Source organism: Leptonychotes weddellii, chromosome 9 (genome assembly GCF_054177405.1).
Source record: "Leptonychotes weddellii isolate Sample4059 chromosome 9, ASM5417740v2, whole genome shotgun sequence".
In the NCBI taxonomy this organism is placed as follows: domain Eukaryota; kingdom Metazoa; phylum Chordata; class Mammalia; order Carnivora; family Phocidae; genus Leptonychotes; species Leptonychotes weddellii.
Window position 1 is genome coordinate 74446079 of NC_138377.1, and position 14101 is coordinate 74460179.

Genomic DNA, 14101 nt, shown 5'->3' on the forward strand with positions numbered 1-14101 from the left:
ATAGGGACTCTGAAATTGTAACAATTTATGGCACTTGCCACATTATTTATCTGAAAACAGCATACTCTCTCAAAGCCTGTGTGTGTGTGTGTGTGTGTGTGTGTGTGTTCTGATCGGATTTTTTTGGAATGTGAGTTATTTACCATCCACTAGTAAACTTACTTCCTTGGCTCATTATTATAGTTATATAGATAAATGCTTGATACTGAAAAGCTGAACTGAGATTTTTAAAATTTTAAGCTGTAATTACCAAAACTGTGGTCTTCCTTAAAGCTTTTAGAGAGCCAAGTACAAGGTATTTTTAGAATCTTGCTGGGAATAGATTTATTTCTTCATGAGTAACCTAACCCTTCCTAAAGTACATTGGATTTTTTGCAGTTGGTTAAAGCCTTTGACTTTCGAGTGTTGTGTGTCTGAAGTAGCTAAATATACTGAATTGACTATCCTCTTATTGTAAGATCCTATATAGATCCCAGAAGTGTAGACATGCTTATAGTAGACTCTGTGCTTAAAGATTATGGAATAAGAATTCAATTTCTTGTTTCTATACTAGTAGCAGTATATAGTTCAAGAAGTAGGGATTGTTTTGGTCATAAGTTAGGTTTTTGGTTTTAAGCATTTTCATCAACTCATGGAATAGTTTAGAGGGTTTTTTTGAAAAAGACCTTACACAAATCATAAGTCTGAAAGTTCTTTTTCCTGTCTTAATACACATTTTTACATTGTTTTTATATTATATTTCTTATCTGTGCAGAGTTCAAATAGAGCAGGCTGACTTTTCTGCACTTAATTTTTTTGTTTAGGCAAAAAGAAAAATTTGAAATATGTATGTATGAAGTTAGCATAAAATTTACTCAGTGCATTCTGTAACACTAAATGGGATTTCTGTCAGTTGAATCTTTGACATTTCATAGATTTTTAGGAGTGCTTCTTATTTAGGAGGGGGTGGTGCAGAGGGAGAGGGAGAATCTTAGGCAGGCTCCATGTCCAGCAGGGAGCCTGTTGGGCTGTGTCTCACAAACCTGAGATCCTGACCTGAGCTGAAATCAAGAGTCAGACGCTTAAGGGACTGAGCCACCCAGGTTCCTCTTAAGAGTGCTTTTTAAAACATTGGTTAAAACTTCTTTGCTCTATAGTTTTACCTGTAATCTGAAAATCAAGATTTTAATATTATAGAAGATAATGTTTAAGAAATTTTGAACCCTTTAATGTATTCATTGGTTTGGAATATCTAAAATTTTTTTCAGGTAGTTCTTTGCCACCTTGGTTATATTTAAATGTAGTTTTTTTTTTTTCTTAAAGATTTTATTTATCTATTCATGGGGGGGGAGGCAGAGGGACAAGCAGGCTCCCCGCTGAGCAGGGGGCCTTTTAGGGACTTGATCCCAGGACCCCGGGATCATGACCTGAGCAGAAGGCAGATGCTTAACCGCCTGAGCCACCAAGGTGTCCTATTTAAATATACTTAAAAAGAATATTTTACGTAATTGCTTGCAAAAATAGTTGGTGGTTTGTGAGAAAAACTTTGAACTTTATGAACTAAGTACAGGATTTTGTGTTCTTTGAGTTATATGCCATTGTAGAGGTATTAGTTTTTGTGAACTCTCTAAGCTTTACTGTGTATTTTTACAGTTACCTTAATTTTGATTTTTTTTTAAGATTTTATTTATTTATTTGAGAGAGAAAGAGAGCAAGCGAGGGAGAGAGTACAAGCAGAGGGGAGCGGCAGGCAGAGGGAGAGGGAGAAGCAGGCTCCCCACTGAGCAGGGAGCCCGGAATGGGGCTTGATCCCAGGACCAAGCCCCTGAGCGGAGGGTAGATGCTTAACACACTGAGCCACCCAAGCGCCCCTTAATTTTGATTTCTTAGTCTGTTTAAATTTTGCTTTATCAATCTCTGATAGGTGTTGCCTAAACTTGTTAGTTTTAGGAAACAATAAGCTTAATTACCTTAAGCCTCAAGCAGCTTTTGAAAAGAATCACCCTAAATTTTATCTCTTAAAAGTAAGCTCCAAATCGGAGAAGAGATTTTTTTTTTTTTCATCTTTCCTGGGTATTATTGCTTTAGTGTAAGAAAGTAGATTTCTATTTTAATGTCTAGCCATAACAGGAAACAGTAGCTAACCTTTTTTGAAGTCTTGACTTTTAAAGTATCTATTATCCTCAGGCTAATTGTGAATATTTTAAGTTTTGGAGCTTTTTTTGGTCATGTGGTCAGTTCTTTAAAAAGAGGTAAGGTTCAGATCATATGATTTTGCTGCTTGTCAGTAGCTCTGATGAAAGATAAAATTAGACTTTTTAATTAAAATGAGAACCAATAAAAGATGGATTTGATTAATCAAAATTACTGACCCACTTAAACAGGAGTAGTGATGTAGCATCTTCCTTTTTGTGTAAAAGCTAATTGGAGATAACTTTATATCTTGTAGAATGTTTAGGTAATTGAGCACATCAGTTGAATATAATAACCTGAGATTTCTTTATAACTTTTTATTGAGATATAAATCACATAACATAAAATTTACCATTTTTAAGAGTACACTTCACTGGTTTTTAGTTCCTGAACATTTCTGTCACCCCCAAAAGAAACCTCATCCATACCCGTTAGCAGTCGTCCCAGTTATCCCTTTCTCCTCCTGGCAACCACTAATCTGCTTCCTGTCTCTACAGATTTACTTATTTTGGACATTACATATAAATGAAATCATACAATGTATGTGGGATTTTTCATTATAACTTTAAAAAATTAACCAATTTTAACCCTTTTTTGAATAGGTTGTATGTTCACAAGGTAAAAAATTTAGAACGTGTTTTCCCATTCTCCCAGTTTTCCCTCGATACAGCCAATACTACTAGTTCTTTTCCTATCTTCATAAATAGTCTAGGGGCGCCTGGGTAGCTCAGTTGGTTAAGCGGCTGCCTTCTGCTCAGGTCATGATCCCGGGGTCCTGGGATCAAGTCCTGCATCAGGCTCCCTGCTCAGCGGAGAGCCTGCTTCTCCCTCTCCCTCTGCCTGCCTCTCTGCCTACTTGTGCTCTCTATCTCTCTGTCAAATAAATAAATAAAATCTTTAAAAATATATTTATATATAAATAGTTTATATATGTTAGGCAAATACATACATATTTATTTCTTTCTTTGGCTTTTTGTTTTTAACTTTATAAAGAAGTGTAGCGTAATCTATCACCCTTTGGAACATTTTGCCTTTAATATATCTTGTAAAGTATGAGTCCATAAAATTTATACATTCTCTATTTTAGCTGTAGAATATTCCATTCTATGGATGTAGCACCATTTATTTAACCAGTCTTTCTTGATGGATTCTCTCACACCCCCAAAGTCTTTTGCTGTTGTACAGGGAAATACAGGGAAGAATCTTGTATGCATCACTTATCATGGATGTGTGTCTGTGCGTGCATGTACATATTTAAGATAAGGTCTTAGAAGAACTGATGTTTCATAGGATATATGCATTTGTACTTTTGATATTTTCATGTTGCCCTCTGTCATAGAGATTCTGTTGTTTTATAGTCTCAGCATCTTGTTAGATGAGAATGCTGGTTGACTTAAAACCTTTCCAACACCTCTATCAAGTTTCGATTTTTGCCAGTGTGGTAGGGCGAAAGACAGTGTCAAGATGGTTTTATTTTGCATTTTTCTTATTCTGACATTATGTACATTTTCATAGGTGTTTGCTTTTCCTATCTTTTATCCATTTTTTGATACAGTACAGTACTGCAAATATGTTTTCTTTTTTAGGGTTTTCTTAGTTTTTCTTTACTGTAGGAGTACAGGATATCATACATATAGCATACAAAATATATTAATCAGCTGTTTATATTATGGTAAGTCTTCCATCAGCAGTAGACTATTAATAATTAAGTTGTTGAGGAGTCAAAAGTTACATGTGGATTTTTACCGTGTGTGCAGGGAGGGGAGGTCGATGGTCCTAATAACCCCTGAGTTGTTCAGGGGTCAACTGCAATTAGATTAAAATGAAATATTTATTTATTTACTTATTTATTTATGGGAAAGAATGCAGGGGGAGGAGCAGAGGGAGAGAGAGAATCCCAAGCAATCTGACTCGGAGCTCGATCTCATGACCCTGAGATCATGACCTGAGCTGAAATCAAGAGTCGGCTGCTTAACTGACTGAGCCACCCAGATTCCATTCTAAAATGAATTTTAAAATATATTAAATATTCTGGCGTGAATATCCTTACAGTGATGAGAGAAAGGTAGAAGCAAAGTCTTCAAAGAATTGAGGAATATATTTTGGGGATAACATAATCATTGTATTTATAACAAAACAAACATTCACTTGATTAAAAGGGTTTTGTTTTTTGTTGCAGGCTGGGAAGGCCACTGTGACTATGTGGTGACTACAGTTATCTTACGACGGAGTTTCCCACTGGAATCATGGAGGAGAAACAGCAGATTATATTGGCTAATCAAGATGGTGGAACAATGGCAGGAGCAGCGCCTACCTTTTTTGTCATCCTCAAACAGCCAGGAAATGGCAAAACTGATCAAGGAATTTTGGTTACTAATCGGGATGCCTGTGCTTTGGCTAGCAGTGTGTCATCACCAGGAAAATCTAAAGGGAAGGTTTGTCTTCCAGCTGATTGTACTGTGGGAGGAATCACTGTCACCCTGGATAACAATAGTATGTGGAATGAATTCTATCATCGAAGCACAGAGATGATTCTGACCAAGCAGGGAAGACGCATGTTTCCATATTGTCGTTACTGGATAACAGGTTTAGATTCAAATATGAAGTATATCCTTGTCATGGATATATCTCCTGTGGATAACCATCGTTATAAGTGGAATGGTCGCTGGTGGGAACCAAGTGGGAAGGCTGAGCCCCATGTTTTGGGGAGGGTTTTTATTCATCCAGAATCTCCTTCCACAGGTCATTATTGGATGCATCAACCAGTTTCTTTCTATAAACTCAAACTTACCAACAATACACTGGACCAAGAAGGGCACATCATCTTGCACTCTATGCATCGGTACCTGCCGAGGCTTCATTTGGTGCCTGCAGAAAAGGCTACTGAGGTGATACAGTTAAATGGCCCTGGTGTCCACACTTTTACCTTTCCACAGACTGAATTCTTTGCAGTAACAGCTTACCAGAACATTCAGATTACCCAGCTGAAAATAGATTATAATCCATTTGCTAAGGGCTTCCGGGATGATGGGCTGAATAGTAAGCCCCAAAGAGATGGAAAGCAAAAGAACAGCTCTGACCAGGAAGGGAATAGTGTTCCCAGTTCTCCTGGTCAGCGGGTCCGTCTTACAGAAGGTGAGGGGTCAGAGATACAGCTAACTGATTCAGATCCTTTATCGAGGGGTCATGAAACATCAGGCAAGTGTTTGGAGAAGCCTTCTCTCAGTATAAAACGGGACTTTCTTGGTTTCATGGATATTGATTCAGCCCTTGGTGAAGTTCCTCAATTGAAACAAGAGGTTTCTGAAAGGTAGGTTATAGCCTTTCTGTTCTTAGAGATAAAAGGAAATACTGGATTTAATATATTGGTTGTGTGGACTACTGACTTGAAATACTGATAAATGTAAGCCACTATCAACTATACCACAGTTCCTTTTACATTTTGTGAAGTGATGGTTTATTTTTTTGTAATAAATATGAGTTGGGTTTGGGATTTAGAATTAGAGGCAAAAATAGATGGTTTTTCAGAATGGGGACCTTTTGTTCATTTAGATTTAGAGTTTTAGAGTTTTTAGGTTTAGGATTTTGTTGATAATGCATGACTGTTCCTTGGTAATATATAGAGAGAACTCTTGATTAATTGGGGAAGGGAAAAGAAAATACTTTCAAATCATAACTGGAACAAATGAGGCACAGAAGGGATTCAAAGTGAACTTATTTGTATCTGTTTAAGAATTTAATGCCCTGTGGACAGCTAATATCCAGAAGTTGACTAAAAAATAAGCTGAAAATTCTTACATGTTAAAATAGCATGATATGCTGTTGTCTTATTTATTTGAACTCGCATTACTTATTTTTTTTTTTTTTAAGATTTTATTTATTTATTTATTTGAGAGAGAGTGAGAGAGAAACAGCATGAGAGGGGATAGGGTCAGAGGGAGAAGCAGGCTCTGTGCCGAGCTGGGAGCCTGATGTGGGACTTGATCCCAGGACTCCGGGATCATGACCTGAGCCGAAGGCAGTCGCTTAACCAACTGAGCCACCCAGGCGCCCCGCATTACTTATTTTTTAATCAAAGACTTTTTTTAGAGAAGTTTTAGGTTCACAGCAAAATTGAGAGGAAGGTGGGGCGCCTGGGTGGCTCAGTCATTAAGTGTCTGCCTTCGGCTCAGGTCATGATCCCAGAGTTCTGGGATCGAGCCCCGCATTGGGCTCCCTGCTGGGCGGGAAGCCTGCTTCTCCCTCTCCCACTCCTGCTGCTTGTGTTCCCGCTCTCACTATCTCTCTGTCAAATAAATAAATAAAATCTTAAAAAAAACAAAAAGATTGAGAGGAAGGTGTAGAGATTTCCCACATAACCTCTGCTGCTACACATAAATTGCATCCCCCACTATTAACACGCTCCACAAGAGTAATATATTTGTTACAATTTATAAACCATTGATACATCATAATCATCTGAAGTCCACAGATGAGGTTAGGGTTCATTTTTAGTGTTTCATATTCTATGAGTTTGGACAAATGTGTAATGATCTATATGTACCATTATAGAATCATACAGTATTTTCATTGCCTAAAAATCCTCTGCTCTGTTAATCCTTCCCCTCCCTCCCCAACCTCTGGCAACTTCTGATCTTTTTATTGTCTCTATAGCTTTGCCTGGTCCAGAATGTCATATAGTTGGAATCATACTGTATGTAACCTTTTCTCATTGATTTCTTTCACTTAGTAATTTGTATTTAAGTTTCCTTCATGTCTTCTCATGGCTTGGTAGCACATTTGTTTTTAGTGCTAAATAATACTCCATTGTCTAGGTATACCAGACATCCATTATTTATCTATTCACCTACTAAAGGGCATCTTGGTTGTTTCCAAGTTTTGGCAATTATGAATAAAGCTCCCATAAACATTCATGTTTAAGTTTTTAGATGGTTTTAGTAGATACCAAGGAGCGTTTTGCTAAATCGTATGGTAGGAGTATGTTTAGATTGGTAAAAAATATCCAAACTGTCTTTTAAAGTAGTTGAGCTGTTTTGCATTCCAAGCAGTAGTGAATGAGGATTCCTGTTGCTCTACCTCCTTGTCACCATTTGATGTCGGTTTTATGGATTTTGGCAATTCTAATAGGTGTATAGTAGTATCTCATTATCTTAATTTGTAATTCCCCGATGATGTGCAATGTGGAGCATCTTTTTATACACTTAATTGCCATCTGTATTTTTTCTTTGGTGAGGTGGCTGTTAAAGTCTTTGGTCCATTTTTTTTTTTGTTGTTGTTAAAGATTTTATTTATTTACTTAGCACATGAGTGGGGGGAAGGACAGAAGGAGAGGGAGAAAGAGAATCTCAAGCAGGCTCTCTCTGCTCTAAGTGCGGAGCCCGGAGCCCGGTGTGGGCCTTGATCGCGCTACCTTGAGATCATGACCTGAGCTGAAATCAAGAGTTGGCCGCTTAACTGACTGAGTCACTCAGGCGCCCCTTGTGGTCCATTTTTAAATTAGATTTTTTTTAAGTTTTAAGAGTTTTTTTTTAAATATTTTGGAAGAGCAGCCCTCTATCAGATGAGGCTTTTGCAGATGTTTTCTCCCAGTCTGTGGCTTCTCTTTTCATTCTCTTGATACTGTCTTTCACAGAGCAGTTTATTTATTTATTTATTTAAGATTTTATTTATTTATTCGAGAGAGAGAATGAGAGAGAGAGCACATGAGGGGGGGAGGGTCAGAGGGAGAAGCAGACTTCCTGCCGAGCAGGGAGCCCGATGCGGGACTCGATCCAGGGACTCCAGGATCATGACCTGAGCCGAAGGCAGTCGCCTAACCAACTGAGCCACCCAGGTGCCCCTATTTCTTTTTAAAAAGATTTTATTTATTTATTTATTTGAGAAAGAGAGAGAGAGTGAGAGAGCACAAGAGGGGGGAGCGGGAGAGGGAGAAGCAGACTCCCCGCTGAGCAGGGAGCCCGATGCGGGACTCGATCCAGGGACTCCAGGATCATGACCTGAGCCGAAGGCAGTCGCTTAACCAACTGAGCCACCCAGGCACCCTAGCTCTTTAATTTCTTTTATCTGAGTTTTATCATTTGCCTCATGTAGATCTTGTACTATTTTTTTTTGTTTGTTTGTGGCTTTTTTTCTTTTTTTGAGCTCTGTGCCCAATGTGGGGCTTGAACACATGTCCTCAAGTTCAAGAGTTGTATGCTCTACTGACTAAGCCAGCCAGGTGCCCGATCCTATACATATTTTGTTAAATTTATACTTAGGCATTTCATTTTTTTGGGTGATAATGTACATAGTATTGTGTTTTTACCTTCCAGTTCTTTTTAACTTCAAATCCACGTGTTCATTGATGGTATATAGGAAAGTGATTGACTTTTGTATATTAAGCTTATTTTCTGCAGCCTTGCTATAATAGCTTATTAGTTCCAGAACCTTTTTTGTCACCCTTTTGGGTTTTCTACCTAGATGATCATGTCATTTGTGAACAAAAACAGTTTTCTTTCTTTTCCCCCAACCAATCTGTATTCCTTTTATTTCCTTTTCTTGTTTTATTGTATTAACTAGGATTTCCAGTATGGTGATGAACAGGAGTGTGAGAGGAGCCTTGTTTCTGGTCTTATTGGGAAAGCTTCTACTTTCTTACCATTAAGTATGATGTTAGCTGTAAGTGTTTTATAGTTATTCTCAGTCGAGTTGAGGAAATTCCCTTCTATTAGTTTAACTGAGTTTTTATTGTAAGTGGGTGGTGGATTTTGTCAGATGTTTTTTCTGACTCTTATTTATATGGTCATGTAATATTTTTCCTTTTAAGTCTGCTAATATGATGGATTACATTAATTGATTTTCGAATGTTGAAGCAGCCTTGCATACTGGGATAAATCCCATTTGGTCAAGGTGTATAATTCTTTTTATACATTGTTGGATTCAATTTGCTATTAAACAATTGTTGTCATTTTCTTGTAATTGTCTGGTTTTGGTATTAGGGTAATGCTGGCTTTGTAGAATGAGTTAAGTACTCTCTCTACTTAAATTTTTGAAAGGTTGTAGAGAATTGATATAATTGCTTCCTTAAATGTTTGGGAAAATTCACTAGTGAACCCACCTAGGCCTTGTGCTTTCTGTTTTGGAAGGTTATTAGTTATTGATTCAATTTTTTTAGTAGATACAGCCCTATTGTGATTGCCTGTTTCTTGCGTGAGTTTTGGCAGTTTGTTTTTTTCAGGGAATTGTCCGTTTCATCTGGTTTGTCAAATTTATGGACAAAGAATTGTTGATAGTATTCCTTTATTATTTTCTTTCTTTCTTTTTTTTTTTTTTAAAGATTATATGTTTTTGAGATAGAGGAGAGAGAGAGAGCATGAGCCGGGGGGAGGGGCAGAGGGAGAGGGAGAAGCAGGCTCTCTGCTGAGCAGAGAGCCCAATGTGGGGCTTGATCCCAGGACCCCAGGATTGTGACCTGAGCCAAAGGCAGATGCTCAACCAACTGAACCACCCAGGCGTCCCTCCTTTATTATTTTCTTGATGTCCATGGGATCTATAGTGATATCCCTTCTGATAACATTATCACATTATATACTTTTTTTTTTTTAAAGATTCTATTTGAGAGAAAGCGTGTGTGTACGCACGCCTGCATGTGCTAGCAGAAGGACTAGAGAGGGAGGGATTGGGATAAGCAGACTGCGCTGAGCGCAGAGCCTGATATGGGGCTTGATCACAGGACCCTGATTATCATGACCTGAGCCCAAACCAAGAGTTGGATGCTTCATCGACTGAGCCACCCAGGGACCCCTATATATTTGATTTAATTTGTATCCTCTTTTTTTTATAAGCCTGGCTAGAGGCTTATTAATTTTTTTTTAAAGATACTATTTTTAAGTAATCTCTGCACCCAAGGTGAGACTTGAACCCACAACCCTGAGATTCAGAAGTCACATGCTTTACCTACTGAGCCAGCCAGCTGCCCCTAGAGGCTTATTGATTTTATTGATCTTTTCAAAGTAGCAGCTTTTGGATATTTCTGTTCACTTAGGGCAGTTAGGCTCTGATAAAACCCGCACAGGTTAGGCTCTTGTTAACTGCTTTCTCTAGAGGTCAGGCCTCATTGTTACAAACAGAGTGCTTCCCCCTGCCCTGCTGGTTTTTGTTTTTGTTTTTGTTTCCCATGAGGAGATATCTCCTGTGAGAATCTGGTCTAGCTCCTGGGGATAAAACTCATAAAAAGTGAGGGAGCTCTTCTTTCCACTGGAGTTTTTAACTTTCAGACTTACTAAAACTGAGCCTCTAGCAGTTTGTCATTTACAATTCAGGTTTTTTTACCCTGGCTGGCACTGGTTCCTGAGATTTTTTTTTTTTTAAAGATTTTATTTATTTATTTGAGATAGAAAGAATGAGAGAGTGCGAGCATGAGAGGGAGGAGGATCTCAGAGGGAGAAGCAGACTCCCCGCTGAGCAGGGAGCCCGACGCGGGACTCGATCCTGGGACTACAGGATCATGACCTGAGCTGAAGGCAGTCGCTTAACCAACTGAGCCACTCAGGCGCCCCCCTGAGATGGTTTTTACTTGTTAGTCTATGCTGCACTAAAACCAGGACCCCCTTGTATTCCACCTATCTCAGTAGTTTGCACTGTGTCTTCACCTATCTTACAGATCCAAGAAGAGTTGATTTTTCAGTCTGTTTAGCATTTTACTTGCTTAGGACATAGTGGCAACTTCCAAGCTTCTTACATGTGGAACTAGAAATCAGAAACTTGCCTTATTTGGAATGTTAGAACACAAGTGCGGCAGAACTAAATCCCAGCCCAGTACTTTTCCTTTTCTTTCTCACTTAATTTGTATCCCGTTAACTATTGCTATTCTTTGAGTTTGGAATCCCCATGCGCATGAGTTCCCCTTCACTTGTTTATGGACAAGTTAGTGCTTCGCTTTTTCTAAAGGACGTTTTTGGAGTGAGTGCTCTTTTCAATTTTTGCTTATCACTGTAGTATTTTTTTTTTTTTTAATTTTATTTTTTGACAGAGAGAGACAGCAAGAGAGGGAACACAAGGGGAGTGGGAGACAGAGAAGCAGGCTTCCCGCCGAGCAGAGAGTCCGATGCAGGGCTCAATCCCAGGACCCTGGGATCATGACCTGAGCCAAAGGCAGATGCTTAACGACTGAGCCACCCAGGCGCCCCAAAAAAGCACTCTCTCTAAAATCTATGAGTTATTGTCAGACTGGATAAAAAACTACATCCACCTATATGCTGTTTTCTAGAGAAACACTGTAGGTTGAGAGAGAGAAATCGGTCGAAAGAAAAAATAATGGGAAAAGATACTGCATCCGAACAGTAACCATAAGAGAATTGGCTATACTAGTATCAGACAGTGTAGACTGTAGTATTTTTTTTAATAGTTGTAACTAGCGAATGTCATCTATAACTGATTTTCCAACCATAGTCTAATCATCTTTATTACCCAACACAATTAAAAAAAATTTGAACAGTTCACTATCAGTATTTTTAAGCTCATTATCCAGAAGGAGTTTAATCTATCCTTAGATAATGGAGAATTTATTTTTATTATTTTTATTTGTTATTTTTTTATTATTATTATTTTTAAAAGATTTTATTTATTTGACAGAGAAAGGCACAGCGAGAGAGGGAACACAAGCAGGGGGAGTGGGAGAGGGAGAAGTAGGCTCCCTGAGGAGCAGGGAGCCCAACGCGGGGCTCGATCCCAGGACCGTGGGATCATGACCTGAGCCGAAGGCAGACGCTTTAACGACTGAGCCACCCGGGTGCCCCATATTACATTTATTTATTTATTTTAGACTGCGAGAGTGCGTGGGTGCTTGTGAGCCTGAGTTGGGGGGATGGGCAGAGGGGGAAGGAGAGAATCCTCAAGCAGACAACCTGCTAAGGGGGAGGTCCCTTACATGGGGCTCTCGATCCCAGGACCCTGAGATCATGACCTGAGCCAAAATCAGGGGTGTCGTGTTGGACGTTTAGCTGACTTAGCCACCCAGGTAACCTGGAGAATTTATTTTTAAAATTACCTTGGAGGCCAGGGTGAGAAGGAGTTTGTTAGCTGAAATGGTCAGGTGTATTTCTTTGTTATAGAGAGCAGTTTTTTGGTGTTAATGTGGTTGAGTTTTTGATCTTAATGGATCGAGAAAATGGTTCAGATTTACAAATGCATAATCTGTTTCAGAAAAAAAAAAATAACAACTTGAAGTGCATGCTCCAAGAAATAGCATTATTTTCAGTTGTGAAAATGGTATTTAGCTATATGCAAACTTTGTCTCCAAATGCTTGTTTTAGGAGCTCAGATTATTTTTAGGCAGGTGTTGGCTATATCTGGCCTACAGCCTGTTTTGTATGTACATAAGAATATTTAAAAGGGACTATATGAGGCCTGCATAGCCTTAAAATATTTACTGTCTTCCTCTCTACAGAAAAAGTTTGCAAATCTCCTATTTGTTGATTTAAAAGTTTTTTAAAAATCATACATATATATTTTAATTCCTTGACTCTTTTATGCTCAGTCCACTGAATATGATTACATTGCTGGGGCATAGAATTGCTGTATTTTAGTTTTAGGAGATAGATAGTGCCAGAATTTTTCAAAATGATTATACCAATTTACACTTCTACCAACAATGTACAGGAGTTCCTCTTACTTCCACATCTTTGTCAACACATAGTCTTTTTTGTTTTTATCTGTTTTGGTTTCACAAATTTTTGAGGCAGCTAATTCCATTAATGGATCACTGCTTATTTTGTGTAAGTTGAAATTTGTCTTTTTATCTTTGTGCTCCCTCTTTTGTAAGTTTGCCCCCACTTTTACTTTTTCTTCTTAAGGTAATTGTAGTTGTAGAGGGCAGAATCAGTCCATACCCTCTTTGACGTGACTGTCCATTAAACATTTGGACAAAAAATTCTTTATATCCCGCCAAGAGTTCCCTTCTTTATTTAGGCATTAACTAAACGTGACTGACCATCTTCTGTTTTCAGGAACTTTTCTAGGCCCCAACCAAAATAACTCTTGCCGTAATGATATTACCTTCTACATAATTCCAACCTAAACACTCACAGATCCTTCAACTTTTCCAAGTATGGCATAGTTTTTATTTGTTTTTACATTTGATTGGCTAATTGAACACTGACATGGGTGTACCTGGAATCACTGGCACATATATTTTTTTCCCAAGAAATGGGAAAAGGTAGGACCCTGGGATCATGAGCCAAAGGCATTCATTACCTTTTTTCCCCCACATCAGAATGCAAGTAAGGGAGAATGACATTATTATAGAGAAGAACCACTCTGAGTTAATAGGAAAGAAAAGATGAAGTCACAAATACCAAAATTAGAAATAGATGAAATGGTTTTTTTTAATAAAGATTTTTTATTTATTTATTTGGGAGAGAGAATGAGATAGAGAGAGCATGAGAGGGGGGAGGGTCAGAGGGAAAAGCAGACTCCCCGCTGAGCAGGGAGCCCGATGCGGGACTCGATCCAGGGACTCCAGGATCATGACCTGAGCCGAAGGCAGTCGCCTAACCAACTGAGCCACCCAGGCGCCCTATGAAATGGTTTTGTGAAATAGTGTTCTGTAGTCTAGAATCCCTTTTTATTTATTTGTAAGATTTTTATTTATTTATTTGACAGAGACACAGTGAGAGAGGGAACACAAGCAGGGGGAGTGGGAGAGGGAGAAGCAGGCTCCCTGCTGAGCAGGGAGCCCGATGTGGGCTTGATCCCAGGACCCTGAGATCATGACCTGAGCCGAAGGCAGATGCTTAACCAACTGAGCCACCCTAGAATCCTTTTTTAATCACAACAGTGAACATCCTATGTTAAGCGTTTTCAAAGGGCCGTTTGGTATCCATAAAATGAATTTAATCAGGCCTCTTGATGAACCTTGAGATTGTTCCAGTTTGGCTATAACAAATGTAGC

At 38.7% G+C, this 14101-nt stretch overlaps 1 protein-coding gene across 26 annotated transcripts in view; it reads left to right on the forward strand.

Moving 5' to 3' along the window:
- MGA (MAX dimerization protein MGA) overlaps positions 1 to 14101 on the forward strand; it is a 162422-nt gene that overhangs the window by 62082 nt on the left and 86239 nt on the right. For all 26 annotated transcript variants that reach the window (XM_031031565.2, XM_031031566.2, XM_081830925.1 and 23 more), the window contains exon 2: positions 4352 to 5482. In XM_031031565.2, the coding sequence (XP_030887425.2) occupies positions 4419 to 5482 (1064 nt within the window). In that variant the 5' untranslated portion in view covers positions 4352 to 4418. The remainder of the gene's footprint in view (positions 1 to 4351; positions 5483 to 14101) is intronic.